Below are 23,097 nucleotides of genomic sequence, written 5' to 3' on the forward strand. Positions count from 1 at the left end.
AGCTTCCGGTATTCCGACTTGTGTTTACTAATTATGATACACACCCTTAAAAATATGATACCATCCCAAATGTTGGTTCATATTCTAGGTAATTTATAAAGAATTATACCTCCAAATTTTATTATTTTATTTATTTTACATTTAGAACTCCCGCAAATGTCAAAAAACACATATGGAAAAAAATTGTTTGGAAGGTCGCCTTTCGGGTATGAAGACATTTCGCACTCTTGATTACAAACAAAATACGATTACAACAAATACAAAACCTGCTCTTGTAGAAGGGATAGACGCCAAGTAATTATAAATACTCTACTTACTTTGTGCTGCAAAATTACGTAAGGACATGAAGTGACTACCTTCTTGGGGTTCTGCCCTGAACATGAATCAAATAATCACTCGGTTCTACCCTCATAAAATCTAAAAAAACATGAATTTGGCTTTGAAATTTTTGCAGCATATTCTGGAATAGCCGCATTAACCATTTACGGAATAAAAAAAATCGATTCTAAACAAACCAGCTAATGTGCTTTCTCCCTTAATTAAAGAGAAGACTTTTTTTCTAATCAAATCAATAGCCAAGAGCGTTGACCCACTTATCTCTCAATCCTACATTCTTGCACAGAGTTGATAACAACAGCTACACGCTATGATATCCTTAAATAGAAGCCATTCTTCTAAGAAATTTCTTAGAGGAAGAATTCAACTAAGAACCCCTTAAGTGATTTACAGACTCTTAAAGAAATATTACGGGGGCGAAATTTTTCAAACGACCGACATCATTAACACCTTCTCATTACAAACGGCCCAACACTTGGACCGAATCGGTTATGCATTACCACCGGGGAATTCCCCTTTCTCGCGTGTCGATGAAAGCGCAGACAAATTGATCTTGAGTCGAGACTTGCAGGGCTTGAGACGCAGCCACGAAGCTGCGAAAATGAAATCGAAAGGAGCTAGAGGGTATCCTATACATACTGTGCCAAAGTGTGGGATATGGGCTCCTGGAGATTCTATCAGTCATTGCCGCATATATTACAATCGAACCGATAGAGATGAGATGGAGAAAAGATGAAAGCCGCGATACTCCAGCAAAATCAATAGTGTTGAATTGGAACATGAAAGATTGGGGGAGGGTACCGAGTGTTTACACCTCCCACAACCCATCAAGCGTACGAATTTTCATGGCCAAATAAGTGTCTTTGTGTTGGCCACACAATGCGTCGTCGGAGCATAATGGGGAAAGCAGATAAAGGGCCACAGCACTACCCCAACTATGAGAACAGGGCGTTCCCCGTTCTTTGGCATGGATAATGTTCGCCCCTTCCCAGTTCGAAATCAACTACGCATATGCAATCCTGTAGAGAAATATGGCTAAAATACAAGCAGATATGGTGGCAAAGTTGTGATGTAAAAGGGAGGAAATTGCATTGTGTGCGCATCACCCGCCTTGGGGATGAATTCCGGTACATTCGATGGTCCTGACACTTATTCATTCAGACGAGCGTTGTTGTTCTCCTGTTTTAAATCCGTTTTCGATCCGAATGACTTTCATTATTTATGTTCTGCGGAAGTGAATTCTCAAGTGTGAATCTTGTCCCGCCGGTGGATTTTTAGTGAATTTCATAAAGAAAAAAAAATTCTGCAAAACTGGATACATTTCGGAAAATTCTGAAAGAGTATGAAGAAAAGTGACTAGTCAATTTGTGCATTGAAGTATAACATAATTACACGACAAAACGCTTCAACTTCAAGGAATGATCGAGGAACAAATAGTGTCGGTGCCAATGTGTAAGTGATTACTTAGTCCCATGTGGATATTGATATCTAGATGTGACAAACTAAATCCCAACATTACTCGCAAATTCAACGTCGTCTAAAGAAAATTAGAAAAATAAAATAAATATTAAATGAACTCCTATCTTTAATTAAAAAAAATCAAAATATGCCTCTAATGTTCCTAAAATAGCTTGTATTATGTTTATATGGGGGGATGACCCTTTACTGAGTTGATCCAGCCTGTCCATAAACTACCTCCTCTTCTCTCATATTCCCTCATCACTCATATTATCGATCACCTTGATCTTAATGAAGTCTTAATTGCTGCAGTCGTAAATTCGAGGGTGCAAAGTGTGAGATAGTTTATATTGGTAGGCGGCTGAGCGATCAGCGACCGATTCCAGTTTTCCCCCCATATATATTACAGCCTATAGCATTTCTGATAACTTTCTTAAATATCCATGAAGGACTAAAGGAATTATTATTAAGTTATTAGAAGGTAATTGAGTAAATATACGCTTTTCAAATATATGAAAAAAACAATAATTTTATTTACAAAAAAGTGGTTTCAAAACTTTTGTACTTTTGTGTTCCGCATTTTATAGATTTTCCTCAAATGCCAGGATCTTCGTCGCTATTATACGCCAAGATTTCGCCGTGAATTGAAAATAATAACCTTTCTTTCTCTTAAGCCCTCCCGTTCGATAATAGGGTCGGCTCGTTTAGATTGGGTTCATAACTTTTCACGGTTATATGTTGGATACATGTGAATAACCGTCAGGGACTGGCGATATCCTTCATGGCCCATGAGAAACTGGGTAAGATTATAGTTGATCTCACCATACTACCTCTCCAACCACTCCTTCGTGGTAGAAATCAATCGGTTATCGGAATCCTTCCCGAACGTTCCCACTGATACTGATCTCTCCCTTTCGACATTTTTCATCTACGATTGGCTTCGCATTGTATATATTCGTCATCTCATCTGCTAAGATGTCAATCGGCTTCATTTCCAAGATGAAGAACGCTGCATCATCTGAGACAGTCCTCAAGGCAGAACACACCATTAGGATTGTCCCCTTGTAGACTGCACTCAGCTTATTAGCGGTAATAGAACGCCTGCAACGCTTTTCTCCAAACTGGGGCTGCATAGAGCATACCATCCTGGCTATCAGCAAGCTGTAGGTATATAGTGCCCCCCCCCACTTTGGCATTATCCTTGCCAAGGCCATAATTGCAGTGGATGCTTTGTCGCACACATACTGCATGTGTTGCCTATAACTGAGCTTTCCGCTTATCATCACTCCAAAGAATTTGATGGTTAGCTTGGAATTGATGATATGATTTCCAATTTAAATGCGAACAAATTTTCTTTTACTGCGCTTCATAATATGGACCACTTCTGTTTTTTCCTCCGCAAGTGTCAGACCTAATCTTTCTAACCAACCCTTAACAACACTAATTACTTCCCATAAGTATAAGCCAGGATCTTCGAGATGCTTTGCGACCATAAGCAGTGCAATGTCGTCGACGTAACACACCTCCTCTGAAACCGGAAGTGGGCCATGTGGGACACCCGCGCAAACAACGTACTCCTCGGGCCCGTCATCGGTATCATACCAGAGCGTGCGTTCTCGTAAGTAACTATCCACAATAGTAACGAGATAGATAGGAAAACCAACCATCGCCAATGCATTTTTCACGTCCAGGGTCACCACAACGTAATATTTGCTGGTACTACCCTTTCTGGGAGTTGCATCTTCGGCCAAGCCAGTAATCAATTTGATGGCATTAATGGTTGATTACTCGATCGGTCCAGAAAACATATGGATCTGTATGAGAAAGGTCTAAGTACCAACTTTTGCCGACTACATGTTGCAGGAAATATACCCACGGATATGTTTTGAACAACTCAGCAAATATGTCCGGTCTGGATTTCAAGGTTATCTTAAGGGCTTATTCGGTACTCCGTCCAGGCCAGAGGCTTTGCTGTCACATATTCTACCGTGGATATCCAACACATCGCTCCAGGGACCGGTGGAATCGCCATCACATTCAAAAATCTTTGGAAGCTGCCAGTATCCCTCTGGTGCTGGGGGAAACCCTGGATGATTTTCACGACCGCCTCCGAGCAAAACTTTTTAAAGCATTCCCTCTTGCTTCGCTTGAAGGTTTTGCCGGCTTCATTATAGGTGTGCTTTTTTGTTGATCCTATCTACTGCCCTCTGAGCTGTTTGGCAGACTCGGTGGCAGGCGAGTTCACTATTCAGTAAGTAGATGGGTCCTTTACGAGGGAATGAGCATCTCCTAGGCATAGACACATCAAATACTTTGACAATGCATTGAATCACCTGGACAGCTCTTTTCGTATAGGCACCTACTTTATTAAGTAGCTAGACCTACACCTTTATGAAAGGCAGACCATCCATTATATCCAACTGCGCAAGGCGTTTAATAAACTACACCGTCTTGCAATCACTTCTCTGCTACCAGACTCAAGGGCACAGGCATCCCTTTACGTCGGGAATATTGTCAAGCATTTCCTCGAATTCAGACATTGTCAGACATGGTGGGGCGTAGCAGCTATATATATTTAGCCCGTTTACTTTCACCCACACAAAGCTACTGGCTGCCTGACTTATACCGCCTATTATGCCTGACTTGTCGACCCCAAATCCACATCGCCGCTCCACATGTCGAACCTGTACGCCACCGAGATGGTTTCTAGACGGTTCACTTATGATGTTAATTTCCATCTCAGAATCGTATGTGATCTGCTCAAGTAAATCCTAAGCGAGCCTGCAATTATTGAAGTTTATTTGAATAAACCTCATTTTTTCATTGCAGTCAGTCCCTTCCTGAATTCCGGGCATTTACCACTTTCAACAATATATCGTTAATCCTGTCCCTTTCTCCTTTCCCCCGAAGGAAAGAAAGAAATTCCTTCGCATAAAATAAAATGCATTTGGGGTTCCTATTGCACTCCCTGTAATAAGACCTTTATCACCACACCCTCTGCATCGATCGGATTGATCAATGCCGCTGTGGTGTCCAAATATAAGACATTTGAAGCACATCTTTAGTGAGATCTGTTATCTTAAATGGCAGACCGTCATCCAATCTGAACTTTTCCACCCACCAACAACTTCTGCGATATCTTCGTTGGTGGCCAGTAGAGTGCCGACATGGGTTTTTCGGAAGCTCACAGCGAACCCCTCCGCAAATGGTTTCAACCGGAATGATTTCTCCAAGACAATGGAAATTTCTCCATTCAATGTTACTTCATCGATATACTTACATTGTTTATAGATGACTTGTTTTTGGGCAAGCACTAGCGCATTCTCCCCAAGCAAGTTTTCGACTTAGAGGCAAAAGCGCTCTTTCGAACAGGAGATCCCCTATCTGGATTGTTCGGTTTCTGTTCACATTTTCACCCAGATTTTTTAGATCAGATCTCAGTATCTCCGCGTAGAACAGGTTGTCCTTGCTGGAGATAACAATAATATCTATGCTAATTTGCAATTTGGCTTTCCTTTACACTCTTTGTCGATCCATTGTTTTCGTTACACTGGTCGATGTTCGTACTTTGGCTATATGCTTTCCCCTTTTCTGAACTTTTAGTGCAAAAGGGGGTGTAAATTTTTTTTATCAAATATAGTCATGTGGGGTAGTAGTAGTAGTAGTATTCTTCGAGGCCGGGCTTAGTGTTGACATTTATTTAAAAAGTGGGGGAGTTCGAGGAGTTGAAAGTGATCACGAAATCTGAAAAAAAATCAGGGGCTGCCACTATATAATGCCTAGTCTCCGAAATACCCTCCATACCGATACCTGTTCAAATAAAGTTAATAATAGTACATTACTATAATTTTTAGTAATTGACAGGAAAACCCCCCTTAAGTTCTCCTTAGAATCACAAAATGTAGGCTACAGCATAGAGCATGGTCATGCCAAATTTGGTGCAAATCGTACTATTACTAACAAGGTTATAATAGACCAAAACTGTCGCTCCTCTGCAAATTCAAGACTATGAATGTCAATATCACTTGAAAGTGGATATTTTCACATAATATGTGCATATTTTACGTGCTACATGCTAATGAGACAAATGCACACTCAAATCTCTTTATAAAAGAAATACACAAAACCTTTCATACCTGAAGCGTCTAGCTTCCGACTTCCCAACTAGTTTCTCTTATGCTTCCCTGATCCCCCCTCTTTGTCACATACTCTTCTATTTGGCCGTAATTGTATGGCAGTAAGGTTGGGCGCCACTTGAGTCGTCTGTGAAATTGTTGAGATAGCAGGTTTTGGCTTCTAAGGTCTCACTTCATCTTCGTTTGGTTTTGCACAGTCTATAAAGAAAGTGCATGAACACAAATTTACATGTCAATAGGTATGCCTCTTCCTGCCACCTGGGGTCAAACCTAATGGAAGATCTGGCAACTCCTCGCAGGTCTGTGTGTCTGCCTGTTTGTCCCCCTAAACCTATAGTTATGAGATTTGAGTATACATACAAGGTGCGGCATAATTTTGCGTTGAAATTTAGGAGGATTCCCCACACACGCGAAAAGGGGTGTAACATTTTTTGTTCACAGAATGTGCCATCTGAAAGAATTGATAACGGTGCATCAATATTTAGTCTAGGCCCCAAAGTATATCCCTTTGATATCTGCGCAAATAAGGTTTATAACAGCATATTACCATATATTAGAAATTTGCACAAAACCCCCCTTAATATCGTATTAAAAATCCTAAATTCAGCATCGGTATGGGCAATTCTGGAAAGTTTGAAAATAATCCAACGATTACTAACAAAGTTATAAAAGCTCGTAGTTTTGTATTTGTAGATACTCCAAGGCAAGTATGACGTCGTCATTATATAAAGCTTTCGATTTCGCGACTTATTTGGCTCGGTATTGTGACTTGTTTCATATTGCAACGGTGGTACTTTCTTCCTTTGTATCATAGTTAGATGGTCTTCTACTCTCTTCAATGATCCAATTAAAGAACTCATTGAGCCACAGTGTTGGGCCCTAGCTCTTTGCTTTTCCGATATTAGATGCGATGTCTTTAGGTCCAGTAACTTTCCCCCATTTTGTTTATTTGACTGCTTCCTCGACTTCAATGGCACCCACAAGTGAAATTGTTCCGAATGTCGGCAGCGCTTTTGGAAGTGGAAGGTGAACAAATCCTTCCGTGGAATTCCTAATGGTTGATAATCGCTCTTTTATCATGAAATCGCAAATATTTAATTCGCGGCGGACCAGTGCTTTCCTGACGCATTCATAGCCGGTGTTGAGATGTGATGGTCTCATGGGGAACGACGATCGTAAAATGTCTCTGTCTTATGGAAATATCATCATCATGAACGGCGCAACAACAGGTATCTGGTCTCGGCCTACCTTAATAAGGAACTTCAGACAACCCGATTTTGCGCCGAGGTCCACCAATTCGATATCCCTAAAAGTTGTCTGGCGTCCTGACTTACGCCATCGCTCCATCTCAGGCAGGGTCTGCCTCGTCTTCTTTTGCTACCAGAGATATTGCCCTTATAGACTTTCCGGGTTGGATCATCCTCATTCATACGGATTAATTGACCCGCCCACCGTAACCTGACGGTCATGATATCGCTCATAGATTTCGTGGTTATGTAGGCCTCATGTAGGGGACCAAAAATTCTTCAGAGCATTTTTCTCTCGAACGCGATGGATTCGCAATTTTTCTTGCTAAGAACCCAAGTCTCCGAGGAATACATGAGCACTGGCAAGATCATTGTCTTGTACAGTAAAAGCTTTAACCCTATGGTGAGACATTTCGAACGGAACAGTTTTTGTAAGCTAAAATATAGTTGATTTATATTTTACTGTTTTCACTCTAAAATGTAAGAAGATGAGACAATCGTATTGCTAAACACAAGGTCATAAGTGTCCGCAAAATTTACTACACGCTCATTACGTAATGCAAACACTTTTCCCCCATAACACCTGTTTCCATTTGGCCTTCCACCCATATGGCCATTAGGATCGCCCACAATGACAATATCTGCAGACACGTTCTAGGTCTTTGTGTCAAATAATTACCAAAAGGCATGTTTCTCGGTATCTACGTTGCATAAACAGTGAAGAAATGAATCGTGCGCTCTGATATAATAGTCAACCGCATCAGCCGATCATCAAATCGCTCGACTTCTTTCAAGGCAATTCTCAGAGATAGCAATTCCAACACCATATTGAGTTCATGGACTACCAAAATAGAGAAGTTTATAACCATTTTTAACGCATTCGCGTTCTTTGTCGCAGCTTTTGGTACTTCATCAATGAATTTCTCGTAGAGAACAAATATCAATGTTACGCTTTTGACGTTAAAAGTTCCTCCTTCCTCAGTCTTTCCAATGAGATTAACAATATTTAGCGTGCAGACACATATTTTTTTTGCCTCGGACTAATTTACTTTCTCCGAGATTTGGATTGTGAAAACTGTGGACGCACGCAAATACAGTATGTTACATCCTCCTACGTTGAATTTAAGGGGGTGTAAATTTTGTTTTCACCAAATATAGTCATGTGGGGCATCAAATGAAAGGTATCGGTCAGTACTTTCCAAACCCGGTGACAGTTTTAACATTTGTTGAAAAGGTGGGTAGTACGGGGGGTCGAAAGTGGCCATTTCTTTAGCGAACCCATTCTCAGAAACTACTCAATCGAAAAATCTGCAAGAAATCAAGCCGCTGCACTATATGGTGCCTAGGCACCGAAATACCCCTCCGTACTGGTACCTGCTCAAATAAAGTTAATAATAGTATGTTACTATAATTTCATTGTAGAATCACACAATTTTGCAGCAATGTAGCCTTTAGTATGGAGCATAATCGTGCCGAGTTTGGTAGAAATCACACTATTACTAACAAAGCTATAACAAGTCAAAGTTCTGCTTCTGTGCAAATTTAAGATTTTGAATGTAAATATCACGCGAAAGTGGATATTCTCACATAATATATGCATATATTACGTGCTAGGTTCTAATGCGACAAATGCACACTCAAATCTCTTTATCTTTTATAATAAACAAATAAACAAAACCTGAAGCGTCCAGCTTCCCGTTTCCCGACTTGTTTTTTGTTAAGAATTAAGTAAGCCCTGAATCCACCATCCGAAATGGTTCAAAGGTATTGTTTGCTCGCCTATAATAATTCGTAAACACCCCATGGATACAACCGCATACCATAGCCGGCTTAAAATGGAAATATTCGTCCGGCTTTGGGTAAATGCAAAGATACCGTTTGATAGGTTACCTCTGCCCTGAATGAAAACTATAGTCATCTAAATATGATAAATCATTTAGGAGTATTAAATTCGTCCGGTGATCACATTGAGGACGAGGATCGTGCGATAGTATTACTCGATCAAGGGAACTTTGGAATTTTTTCATGAGTAGCAGTGTAGGCGAACTATTCATAGTCCTAACAAATAACACAAAATGGCAACAATTTACACTAGGTCATATAATGGTTGAATTCGGGGGTTTGTTCCAAACTGTGGTAATATTATTGTAGTTTATCAACTTCTATAATATATATATTTGGAGAATAGTTACAGTGAACAATTAGTATGTAAATTGGTATGGGCGTGCGTGTACACATAAAGAAATATAAGATAATTTTGGTAACAAATGATTTAGAACTAAACTTCTCCTTTTGGAGCTCTAGAGGGGGAGGGGCGTTTTTGCATGTGTATTTTTATCGTACTTTAAGCTGTTCAAACACAAAACATTATTAAAATCGCTGCACGAATATAGCCGTGCGGGGTATAAAATGGAAGCTCTCAATTAATACTTTCTAAAGCTCGTATTATTTTTCACAAAAGGAATGTAGGAGTCTAAAAGGGATCAATTACTTCAAGGACCCGTTCTCAGAAGAACGGAAACAATAGGAAAAAAAATTAGGGTGGTCTGCGTATATGGTATTTCGGTCTCGAGATACTCTTCATTACAATATCTGCTCGAATAGAGTCAATAATAGTAAATTAGTATATTTTGGGGATTTACTGCGAACCCCCTTTAAGTTCATCCTAGATCCGGAAAATTTTGTATATGCATGTTTTGCCAAATAAAGAACCTTTTTGGGAAGTTTCTACCATTATTAACAAAATTATGGTGGAAGTTTGGACTTTCCCGTCAAATTACTACTCCCTAAGCAATAAAATGTCAGTATGACATCGAAATGAATGTTGTGTTTATTCGACGTGTACACTACAATTTAGGTATAACAGTCGATAAAACCTTTCATACTTGAAGCACCGAGCTTCCGCTTCCCGGCTTGTTTTTTTCCATTCCAGATTTAGCTCGGTTGGTGATCTTTCAGTAGGCGAATTCTCGTTTTTGTTGATTTGTAGGTTCTGATGTGGAACCACGGATCGTTTAAAGGCACATGAAGTTTGTTAAATGATACATGAGGTATCAAAGTGTTCAAAAGCCTCCCCCTCTAGAGTTAGCTAGCATAAAACAAGCAAGTGCGTGTCAACCGAACATTTCGAAGGAGCTCAGTATTTTCGGGCAGACCTTCTCAGTCAATTTCGCAAATTTTTTTAGGTTTTTGGGACAGCTCTTCGGTCTTGGACATCTCCGGACACTCAGGACGGTCGCTAGGTCATCGTTATATCATTTCGCAAACACATCTGTGCCTGCTAAAGTCACAGAATTCTAGCATTCTTGATTTTTAGTTTTTGTTTTTCGATCTAGGAAAGCGACTAAGTGCCAATTTATGCTTTCTAGAGTTAATAAATGTTCCCACCTCAACTTTGACTATATCTGGATGATCTTATTTTATCGCCTGTTACACCTTTTTTCGCCCAAAACTCTAGATGCTGCATAAGTAGACCTGGCAAAAATGGAAGAAGAAGGGTTGTTTCACACGGGCCTTGAGTTTTCGCTGGAGCTCGCAATATAGAGTATTATTGAAATAAACGAATAATAGGTGAGCCCGGATAATTTTCACCTCAGGCCCCGATTCTCTCTCCAGACTGGAAATTCATCTAGTTTAAGGAGACCTTTCGCAGTCAGTATTTTTGGTGCCAAATTTTTTTATTTACTAATTTGACGGAATAGAGTCCCAAAAACCATACCTCAAAATTTCAAGTTAAAACTCGTAATAATTTTTTTTTTATTTTTTTTTTTTTTTTGTGAAGGCAAACCTGGAAATTTCATACAAGTTGCCAACAACAAGAAGATGTAAAACACCACATTTTTCATATGAATAGTATTTATGGCACCACGTTTTCCCGGAAACCTTTTGAGATTCCTCGATCATTTATTATTCGATTTGCTTGATTCTTTCATTTTTTTATTCTCTATAGTTGTTGTCTTTAACTTCATTTAAACTTAACAAGATTTTACATTCCGAATGGTTACTAACATCTTCTGAAAATGTTATCGCTTCCATCTCTAAAATACATTTTTAAAAACTTCTCCACATCTCCTTTTATCAAAATAATCACAACACTCGTCATTGTGGCCCGAACTAGAATTTCTGAGATTCGTTAACATTTAGTTCCCTTTTCGGTGTTTAAATTAAAAAAATAAGGGGATTTTGAATTTACTTTTTTTTAAAGCGGCCGTTAGTTTTAAGGTCATAACTACATGTGTTCTAAACAAAACTGCATTTACATTTTCTTCTTCGGTTCACGATTAGGCGAAAAAGCAAGAGAAGTTGGATATAGTCTCAAAACAGCTACCCTGTGTATAACAACAACAACAGAATACCTTTTTAAGGTTTTGTGTAAAACAAATAATAGTATAATACCAAAAATTATAGGACAAACGGTTTCGTCCAGGGCAGAGGCAACTCTTCAGACGCTGCCTCACCTCTGCCCTCGATTCGATTGGATATAATTCGCACCCTTGGCGTGTTTTCCTGAATATATAAAGGAGCGATTTCCATCTGATGCCACTCACAGTCACGCTGCTCCCAGGGCAGAGGTGAGGCAGCGTCTGAAGAGTTGCCTCTGCCCTGGACGAAACCGTTTGTCCTATAATTTTTGTAATGCTTGGGTGCCATGCCCCAAACGAGGGATCCGCGGACCAAAGAGACGTGGGAATAAGTTGCTCTCCATTTGGTCCGGTCCAACAACAAGTGGTTGTGGACTTAGGATCCCTCACTTATCCTAAACAGTATAATACCAACTTTTTAAAATTGCTTGGAAAACCCTTAGAAATTGATTGGACAGTATCACACATACGCATGCCAAGTTTCATAGAAATCCGGTTATTAGTGTCAAAGTTATAGCACTTCAAACTTATCAATTTCGTGCGAATTTACTGCATCCTAAGCCATGCAAATTATATGCTGACAGTGAAATGTTAAAATTCCATTCATGAAGAATCCACTTCTCCCCAGCCTTTTTAAGGTTTTATATAAAACAAATCCTTATTAAAATCGATTCAATGTCTCTCTATCTCTCTGTCGGTCTGTCATACGCATTTTTCTCGAAAACGGCTAAACCGATCCGAACGAAATTTCGTGGACAGATAGGAACTATGAAATCCCATGCATACAGCGAGTGGCATAAATTTAGGTGGAGTTTAAAGGGGGGCTCCCCATATATGCAAAGGGGGGATTCAACATTTTTTTTCACCAGATATAGTCGTGTAGGGTATCAAATGGAAGGTTTCGATTAGTACTTTCCGAAACTGACATTAATTTTGGTGTGAATTGCAAAGTACTTGAGTAAGGAGTCAAAATGTATGCACTTAAAGTGAGACAGGACTCATTTTCGGAAACTACCCAACCTAAAAATCGGAAAAAAATCAGGGTGCTGCGCCTAGAGGAAATCTAGGCCTCAAAATATATCCCATTCCGACGTCTGCTCAAATAAACTTACTAATAGTATATTACTACTTTTTAGAAATTTACTGAAAAACCCCCCTTAAATTCATCCTAAGCCGTACCAGGATACAGGATAATATTTCCTATACACGTGCTAAATTTTGTGGAAATCTGGCCATTAACGCCAAAGTTATAGCAGTTCAAACTTACCAATTTCGCGCGAATTTACTGCTTCCAAAGCCATGCAAATAAGATGTTGACGTCATAATTAATAATTGACATTCCCGTGAAATACAGGGTGCGGCAGCATAACTTCCTTTTTTAAAATGCGCGCCACTCAGTTAGTTGATGTCATAGCGGAGCGCTAGTGGTCTCGTTCAAGAGGGGATATTGTAAAGTTTTGTCCCGACACGGTTCAGTCGCATCATGCGTTGGAATAGTGAGGAGCGTGCCTTTGCCGTTGAGGTTTACTTTTAAATTTAAATATTTTCCGATGCATTTTTATTGAGTTTTGAAAAAAGGAAGTTATGCTGCCGCACCCTGTATTAAAGTCGCATTTATGAAGAATCTACTTATCTGCCGCCCTTTTGAAGGTTTTGTGTAAAACATTTATGTGAAATCTAATCTTCGAGAGATGTCCCATTCCAGTATCTGCTCAAATAAATTTACTAATAGTATATTATCAACTTGATTAAAAAACTCCCCTTAGGTTTATCCTACTTATCGGTCACCGGTACTAAATTTTACACCGACATAGAGCACAGTCTCATACATATGCCAAGTTCCATGAAAATCCAACTGTTAATGTCAAAATTATAGAAGTTCAAACTTATCAATTTCCTGCGAATTAACAGCATCCCAATAAGATGCTGACGTCATAATTAAAGGGAATAATTGACATTCGAGTGAAATATTAAAATTCCATTCAAGAAGAATCTAATTCTCCCTAGCCCTTTTTAAGGTTTTGTGTGAAACAAAACCTTATTAGAATCGAGACTAGTCTGTCTGTCGGTCTGTCTGTCACACCCGATTTAATGGGAAACGAATGTGTGTATGTAGGTATATAGTATATGCGTGCTAATGAACTTTGCGGGTAGTGCCTAATTCAGATAGATATAAGAAGTAAATCGGAAATATGGGTACGATCAATTTATATACCTGCATATATGTGTACAGTATTCGGAAATGGGCAGTTTGTTTGTTTAGGGTGAGCGTAATACCTATGGCTGTAATATGTACGTATGTCTCGTAGTTTGGGAAAATATGAAGGAATATGTTGGATTTGTAGCTATATACAGATAGAAAAATGTGCGTTGAAATTTCTTGTATAAGATGAACACAAAACCTTTATACCCGAAGCGCGAGCTTCCGGTATTCCGACTTGTTTATATTTGAAGCTGGTTAAATTCTTGGCGTTTGCTAATAATATTAAACTCAGAGTGTGAAGCGTATGAGGTTGACTATTATCAATACAGGGGTTTCCATCAAATGATTTATTGAAATCGCATTCTAGGAAATAGAGGGCGACGGAATTTTTAGCTATGTGACACGGAGCTGTCGTGCACTCGTCGCTCCTCACATCTTTTTCTTTTTCTTCAGCCTTCAGGTCACAAGCGCGGTGGGCTGGTCGGGATCGGTTTCGTCATTTTACATTTTATTTTATCAAATGCCTGATCAGAATGTAATCGCGAGACCTATAAATCCCCATCCAGTGTATCAAGCCACCATTGTTTTGGCCGGCTTTTTGGTTGCTTACCATTGACTTCGATGTTCTGACCAATACTGGTTATTGAGTTCTCGTTAGCGTGAATTACGTGACCGCACCATCGAAAACGCCTCTCTCGCAGTTTTTCCACGATCGGTGCAAACCTATATCGATCGCGGATATTTTCATTTCAGACGTGATCAAAACGTGTCACGCCACCAGTGCAATGCAACATCTTCGTCCCCATTACCGCAAGACGCCGTTCATTGTCCTTTCTAGTCAGGCAACACTCAGAACTATATTTCATTACGCAGTTCTCCATTGGCTGATAGCATTAACTCGAGATATTTAAATCGCTCAGTTCTTCCAATGGCAGTAACCTGCCCAGAACTGAGCGATTTCAATATCTCGGGTCAATGTTATAAACCAACAGAGAACTACGTTATGGTCCTCGCATAGGGAAACACAAAACCTTTTATACCTGAAGCCTCAAACTTCCGGTTTCCCGACTTGTTATGTATCTTTTGTAGGTTGTCTTCTTCGCAATTGTTAATAATATTGAGCACCTAGTGTGAAGCGTGTGAGGTAGACTGTTATCAATGTAGTGCTTTCCAGATCAAATTATTTGTGTAAATGGCTTTTTAAAAAGTGGAGGACAATTATATTTCTAACTATGTACACACGGAACTGTCATGCACCCATCAGTCTTCACATAAGGAAACAGAAAACCTTTTACACCTGAAGCGTATAGCTTTCGGTTTCCCGACCTGTTTATTTTGATTTTATTCTTTATATTCAAAATAAAAGAAACCACAAATCAATATGTTTTTTTGAGAAATAGCAATTTTATGAACACTCTACTAATTGCGCTCTGAATGTTAAAAGTGGCCTTAAAAATACCTGTTCATGCTCGTCTACCTTTTAGGGTACAATTGACTATTAGGGTCTTAATGCTCGCGGGCTGAGCTTCTCCCCAATACGGCCTTCTTTATTTCGAAGTGCTTATAGCTTTGTAAGGAATAAACCTCAATGGAATGAAATAAGGTAGTTGGTCCAAGTTGTTTTGAAAAAAAAATATTCCTGATGATTTCTAAATGGTAATAAAAAAACTATGCTGGATAGACGAAAACATACAAATAATCCAGAACACAAGCGGAGTAACAAAGCAGTAGGAATAAAGTAGTCAATGAACCACTCGACTTCAGTTGTTATGATTATTCCTTAAGAAATCATCAAATACATCTGCTAGGAAAACAAGTAGAAATATTCAATGTCAACAATTAGATTCTTCGATCCACCTGAAAGTAACATAAGTAAGGGAACGAAAACATAAATTAGGTTCATAAAATAATGTTGTGTAAAGATCCAGTTAAAGATAGCGCTATAATAAATTTGAAAGATTAAGTCTATGGCAAAAATTAATTGATAGAAAATGTAAAGTTCAATTAAAAGACCTACATTTTGGACCTTAGTTTTCCTTCTCTTCCATCAAGTAAGTCTATCGTACAAATGTTGCGAGGAATATTGACACCTTCATGAAAGCTATTTGAAATCAGTTCCTAAAACTTCCAATTTTTAGTCCCATATCCAAAGCTGTTCTTAATAGAAACTTTGGGTATTCAATAAATCCGTTCCAGAATTTGCATTGCTCATAAAGTACCATCCGGTATAGGATTCTACATCTCTACATCTCCGAACTATCACAACATTGATTACATTTCTAAAGGTTTTAATATCCAACCTCTCGGCTTCATCATGTTTCGGTCCGATTCCATAATAGGATTAACTTTTGTCTCTTCTTATATCATTCTATTGAATATGTTTTCCTACAATGCCCATTGTGTCAAGGGATTATACCAAACTGACGGTAAACACCTGTTTTGGGTGATATACCCTGCGCGCATAATTTAGGGTGTCAAGTGCCAATGTATCATATCTTCGCCTGAAGAGAACAACAGTTGTTCTGATCTGGGGATTAACTACTCCAAGGCGTTGAAAAAGGACAAAGGTTTCTAGATAGTAACATATTGGATGACGTGATTAGTTCTTCGATTATACTATTAACAAAGAGGAATTTATAGGATTTGGCTGGGATATCACATTAAGAGATTTTGGAAAAATAATGACACTTATTTTGATTCTTTATCTATGAATCTTCTCCGCAATGAATTTAAATAACAAAATACATACATGTAGTGTTTGCACTTAAATATCATTTCATATTAACCGAAGCTCAGGAAAATTGCACCTCTTGATTCATTGATGTAAGCAATGCTTCCAAACCACAAAAGTAATGCACAGAAATGTCATTTTAGGTTAGGGATATCCTTAATATCAAAGTACTTATAATAATAATAATAATACTCCGCCGTAGCCAGTCCTAAGTCCGGTTGTGAAAGGAGGAGGGATGGATAGCTTCAGTCTGAATCGCTGAATGCCACCGCAGCATCTCAGGAGGTAGGCGAGGAAAATGCGGGAACTTTGCAGTCTTAGAGATTACTAACTGAGGAAGCTATCACCACACCTGGCGGGTCCGGTACGGATAACCGACTTGGCGACTGGGTCGGGCTCCCGTAATGGACACCACAGCGTCGAAACAGCTAGTTCTGGGGCGGTTCGACGTCTAAGTGCCACGACGACCAGGAGCATTGCTCCGCCTGCATAACTGTTTCGCCACAATCTGTGGCGACCACTTCAACAGGTTCGCGTAAACAGCGGATAAAGTGGACTGAAGAAATGAACCTCTTCATTATCCGCTCCAACTACGAAATAACGGCGGGGGGAGTATAGCATCTTACCACCCCTTGTTGCATCAGAGATTCGTCGAGCGTTTCCCGCAATTCGCGTGCATGACTGTGCAGCGAGTCGCAGACAAATACCGCTTTGTAACTGGCAGCGACACAATCCCGGCCATCATCAGGAAGTGTGTTCAGCTTGAGATCATTCCTGAAACTAGTGACCAAGAGTCGATTGCGGGAGGAGGCGACGGCGTCAACAACACCACGCCGCAGTGCAGGCAACACTTTTAGTACTCTTTAGAACACTCTTCTACACAGTCCAGCTGAAGTTCCCGCAGAGGTTCGGGACGAATTTCAAAGAGCATGTATAGAATTCTCGGAGATGTATCCTTTGCATAGACAGGCTCGATGCATCTCCTGTAACTCCCAGAATTCTATCTCAAATCAATGATGAGATGACATCTCGGCTGTGCGCTGATAGATCCTTGCTCCAACTACACTTGTGGATTGTGGTGCAGTTGCGGCTGTCAAATTGCACGGTCAGAAGATTTGCTTTCATGTTATTGGTTTGAGTGACTGAAGAGAACCACCATGGAAAATTCTTCTGGGTCGTCGGCGGGACTCACTAAGGTTGGAAATTACTAGGCTGATTCAAATCAACTCTGGCAATGACAGCAGATGGGTAAAGAAAAGAGTGCAGAGAGGGTTTACAGGAACATCCCCAGTGAAACGCCCGTATTTGAAATTCTAGACAAACACCCAACGAATCCCAACAGAGCGTCCAGACAGTGCAGTTTTCGGTGATGAAAGCGAAAGAGTATTGGAGTGGACTTTGGGGGTTACCCGCCCAGCATGCTGAGTGAATCACTGCCGAAGGCACCCGTCATGTCAATACGCCTGGCATGAATTTTGCGGATGTTACCGAAGAGGAAGTTTGACGAGCCATAAACAGATCGAAAAACTGGAGAACTGGAATAACTTCTAGTATAAAATGTTTAGCAGTATACATGGTCGATTGGCACACAGCATATATCAGGTCAAGAGTCAGCCGAAGGAATTTCCACCCTTCCTCACTGCGGGGATTACCTACTTTATCCCTTCGAAGGACACGGTGCAGGACCCCACAGGCACAAGACCGATTACTTGCTTAATACTCCTCGAAACCAATAATATTCTGTCCGAGGAGCAGAAAGGCAAGGAATAGTTGGGGCAAGGGGTTGCAAAGAACAACTCATTGTCGACTCAGTAGTAGTAGGACAACCAACTAGAGGCCGAAGAAAGCTCCTTAGTTGCTATATCGATTAAGCCAAGGCTTTCGACAGCATCCCGCATACCTAATTAAACTACGAAACTAATAAAGATACCGCCATATCTGTGCCTTCCCCTATGGGTGCCAATACCTCAGAGCCTACCCATATATGGAGAGGCATCTTCCAGGGGGATTCGTTGAGTCACCTGACCTAAAAGACTTGATGTATAGTACTTAGTTGACATCAAGTTGTATGCTGCTGCTGGCGACAATCTGTCTGTTGCGAATAGTAGAAATGTTCAGCCGTGATATTCGGATGGAGTTTGGATTAGACAAGTGTCGAGTGGATAAACCTGCCTCGTAACATCGGAGGTAGCGATGTGGTTGACGTGGCGGCACAACATCGTCACCAATTCGGCTAGCTACGCGCTTATTTTTACAGCAAAGAGCAAGCGAGTCCCTTGCATGCGGCTGTCTGGAAGGCAGACTGTGGGCTGACTCCACTTAACTTGAAGAATCGATCTGTCATTCCTCTGAGTGGGGTGAAGTCGGACCAAGAACGGATCGGTAAATGGAAGTCGAAGGCAATGCACGATAAACACGTGAATTGTCTTTGGCAGCCATTTGTTGATTTGCATTTGTCGAACAGATGGCTGTGTGCTCGGGAGCTCTTTGCTGAGACGGAGGGGTTCATGTCTGCCATTCAGGACGGCGTGGTCGCTACCTGAGCTTATAAAAAGCTCATCATGAAAGAACGGGTAGAGAACGACCAGTGCAGAATGTGTGGTTCGGCGTTAAAGACGTTGGACCATCTCGTTTCTAGCTGCACAGTTACATAACCAGGCATAATGCTGTATGTAATTAATGTTGCTATCCCCCATAATAGTAACATTGAGCGTAAATACATGGAGCAGGAGGTGAACTATGAGCCACTGGTTCGGGGAAATCAAAGAAATTTGACGTCTCGAGAAAGTGGTTGTAGTTCCCATAATACTATATTGTCAGCTGTCCTGGGACTCTCACACAGTCTGATCCAAACGATGCAAAAGTGCACTATTCTGCATACGTGCTCGATGTTGTGGCGAGTTCTAGACGGATTCTCCCATTCACCTACAACCACCCACTGCCACCAGTGCCCCTTTATAATTTAAGTGAGTAGGATCATCCGAGCCTGAATGCTTGGCACTTAGTGTTAGTATTAAGTAAAATCCGGCATCTGCTGACATTGTGACAACTCGGAAAATAATAATAATCGATGGCGCAGGAATCCAGTTGGATCAGGGACTTGAAGTGTGTTAGAGCACTTCATTCAAGTCCGTAATGCTACACTACAGTACACTGTAGGAGGCAATGTGGTCAGCATTGCGCTCGCCCGAGACTATTACCCCGAATTGACACAGGTCTACTAGTATCCGACGTCAAATCACGATACGAATTCCACTACCGGCGAAAAATATAACTGTCCTAAAATGAGATATTTCTTTTGTAATCTAATCTAATCTGAATATGATTAGTAAATAAGGATGCGATTGGTCTTCCTGTCAAAGTATGTACAATTGAAAATTGGTTGAAGAATCCTCATTTTTCCATATCATTCGTTCCTTACAAATGGCGCGTTTTTCTCTACTGGTGAGAAGCGCAACTAAAGTTGTTTTGAACTGATTTTAATGTTTAATAAAATAACCGTGGTTCGGCGATACAGGCAAGTGTAGAGAATAAGACAACGTTTAATTTTTTTCTTCCAGATTACTGCAAAATGGAGATGGTTAAAACAAAACCTTATTAAAATCGATTTATTGTCTGTGTGTCTTTTTAAGGTTTTGTGTGAAACAAAATCTTATTAAAATCGGTTTACTGTCTGTCTGTAGTCTATCTGTCCGTCTGTCCGTTACACGATTTTTCTCAGAGACGGTTGCAGCGACTGACACCAAATTTTGAGGAAAGGTGGGAATAGTGAACGTTCATGCATACAGTGAGCTACACCCAGGAAAGCCCTCTTAATTCAATTTAAGGGGGTCCCCATACATGCAAAAGGGGGTGTAAATTTTTTTTCACCAAATATAGTCATGTGGGGTATCAAATGAAAGGTCCCGGTTAGTACTTTCCGAGACTGGTGTTAGTTTTGACATTTTGTGGAAAGATGGGGAGTGCGGAGGGTCGAAAATGATCATTTCTTTAATGGGCCCATTCTCAGAAACTACCCAAACGAAAAATCTCAAAAAAATCAAGATGTTGCCACTATATAGGTCCTAGGCTCCGAAATACCTTCCATACCGATATCCTTTTTATGGATGAAGGTTTATCTTAGAAAGACACCGACGCGCCAGGTTGCAGCAGTGCGTGGGATTCTCACCCACAGAAACTACCCCCATTTTCTCCTTCTTCCTTCCCCGCGAAACCGCCACAAAGCTTTACTTCGCGGGGAAGAGTACGCTTTATGCGACTAAACCTTGCGTTTTTCGCGTCCTCCTTGCAGACTCCGCTTTTCCATTTCCTCTTGTATACTTTTGATTGGGGAGTTCACCGTAGACCAGTTTTCCTCCGACTTTAGCATTTCCCCAACGATGTTCGCCGGGCTGATGCCGATTTTCAGAGAGTCTTCCAGGCACCTCTGAGTAAAATCGTGGACGGTACAACATATCATACTCCGGGTCCCCAGGTGTGCAACCACATTCAGTACAAAAGAAAGAATCATCTAATCTGAATTGGTGCAAGAAATCACCTTGCCCTGACAGGAATTGCGTCAAATGGTAGTTAATCTCGCTGTGTCGTTGCTGAATCCACTCCTCAATACGGGGAACTAAAGTGTCGGTCCAGCGACCCCTCTGCGAGTCATCCCACCATTACTGCTACTTTTCAGCGACTCTCGCCTTGCTGCCTTTCGGTATTCTGTATCCTATACAGATAGCGTCCGTCGGGATCATGCCCGCAATAACACACGCTGCGTCGCTTGATATTGTTCTGAAGGCGCTGTAAACCCCTTAGCGCCGCTAAGCACTAAGTCGTGTTTAATCTCCTCCGATTACTCTCGCACGCTGCTTCCTCCCAAGCGGGTGCCGCGTATAATAGTGTGGAGAGAACCACTTCCGCCACAAGTAATCTGCGAGTGTATCTTAGACCTCCAATGTGAGGTATTATCACCGGTAATGATACGCTGGTATTTGCCGTTTTCCCACAAGCATAGTCTAGGTGTCCCCTGAAATTGATTTTAGCGTCAATCATCACCCCCAGGTATTTGCTAACCGGCGTCGAAGCGATGATGTGGCCACCAACCCGAATATTAACCCTTCCTATGACCGGTAATCAAGACCACCTCCGTCTTTTGTTCCGTGTGGTCAAGCTGAACCATCTCCAGCACGTTTTTATGGCGCTAATGGTTTCGTTAACGTACACTTTAACGTCTTCAGGTTGTTGTGCGACGACAGCCATACCTAGATCATGTGGGAAACCGATTATCGTGGCCTGCTTTGACATGGGGAGGACAAGGACCCCATCAAACATCACAAACGTACACTTTAACGTCTTCAGGTTGTTGTGCGACGACAGCCATACCTAGATCATGTGGGAAACCGATTATCGTGGCCTGCTTTGGCATGGGGAGGACAAGGACCCTTTCAGACATCACGTTCCACAGGAGACGATCCAACATTGAGCCCTGCGGTACTCCTGCTGTGACGGTGTACTGCCTGCATCCCTCATCCATATCGTACCAAAGTGTCCTCTCCAAAAGGTAACTCTAGAATTTAAGGGGGGTGGACATGGGGGTACATGCAAAAGGGGGTGTGAAATTTTTCACCAAATATATCCAAATATATACCAATATATCTGGTGTATCAACTGAAAGGTCTCGGTTAGTACTTTCCGAAGTCTTGAGATTTGTTAGATAGGTGGGGAATGATGCATAGAGCATGATCCTACCAGTTCTGGGGGAAATCGCACTTCTACTAACAAAGTTATAATAGGTCAAAGTTGTCGCTTCTGTACAAATTCAAGACTTTGAATGTCAACCGCGAAAGTGGATATGCCCCCACGATATATGCATACATTACGTGCGAGGTTCTAATGGGATCGATCCTTTCATACCTAAAGCATCAAACTTCCGGCGTCCCGACTTGTTTTTTATTGCCAGACATAAAATTCTAAAAAGAAAGTTGAAATATCAAATATTAAACAGGAAAACCCCCTTAATTTGCAATTGCACATATGAAAGTTACATAATAGGGAGGGTTAAATTAATGCAATGTTAACCGCAAGGCATCCGGTTATCGTCGTTACTCGAGCTAACTTTATATGTAAAGGCTCGTTTTTTAGCACGTTTGAATGTGAATTAAATTTGAACAGCTTATAGTTTAAAATCGACAGTTATTGCTCAAAAACTGTTATTGTACAGGGAGTGTTTTCTGGCCTGAAAACGCAGAGCAGCCTGAAACGTAGTAGATTTCATAAAGGAAGAAGAAGAAAATCTGCATGAGTTTCAAACAATCATGAATACTTATAAAGGAAGAGCCCGCGGATCCCAGACCTTTGTCATAGTGTAAAAGTTGAAAATTGAAAGGAACAATTGCATACCATAGCGTTTGAGTCGTAGTGGCTTCGGCAGGTAACAGGTAACAAAGATGAGTTCCTACTTAACAGCGTCACAGTATAAAGACTGTGTGCGAAACAAAACCTTATTAGAATCGAATCGATGTCTGGCTGTATGTCTACTGAACGCTGGGCTGTCGTAGCGGAAAATTCAAATCTCACTGGAGACCGAAGGATTTGTTAGAGTGGTTGGATGTCGGATATCAGTCGACTCAGCTGTGAATGA

The 23,097-nt window shown here is 40.8% G+C and overlaps 1 protein-coding gene across 3 annotated transcripts in view; it reads left to right on the forward strand.

The window, feature by feature from the left end:
- The first annotated feature begins 1,523 nt into the window (after nt 1-1,523).
- LOC119649420 (LIM homeobox transcription factor 1-beta) overlaps nt 1,524-23,097 on the forward strand; it is a 36,280-nt gene continuing 14,706 nt past the window's right edge. For all 3 annotated transcript variants that reach the window (XM_038051560.1, XM_038051561.1, XM_038051562.1), the window contains exon 1: nt 1,524-1,788. In XM_038051560.1, coding sequence (XP_037907488.1) covers nt 1,755-1,788 — 34 coding nt within the window. In that variant the 5' untranslated portion in view covers nt 1,524-1,754. The remainder of the gene's footprint in view (nt 1,789-23,097) is intronic.

Source organism: Hermetia illucens, chromosome 2, assembly GCF_905115235.1.
Source record: "Hermetia illucens chromosome 2, iHerIll2.2.curated.20191125, whole genome shotgun sequence".
NCBI classification, from domain to species: domain Eukaryota; kingdom Metazoa; phylum Arthropoda; class Insecta; order Diptera; family Stratiomyidae; genus Hermetia; species Hermetia illucens.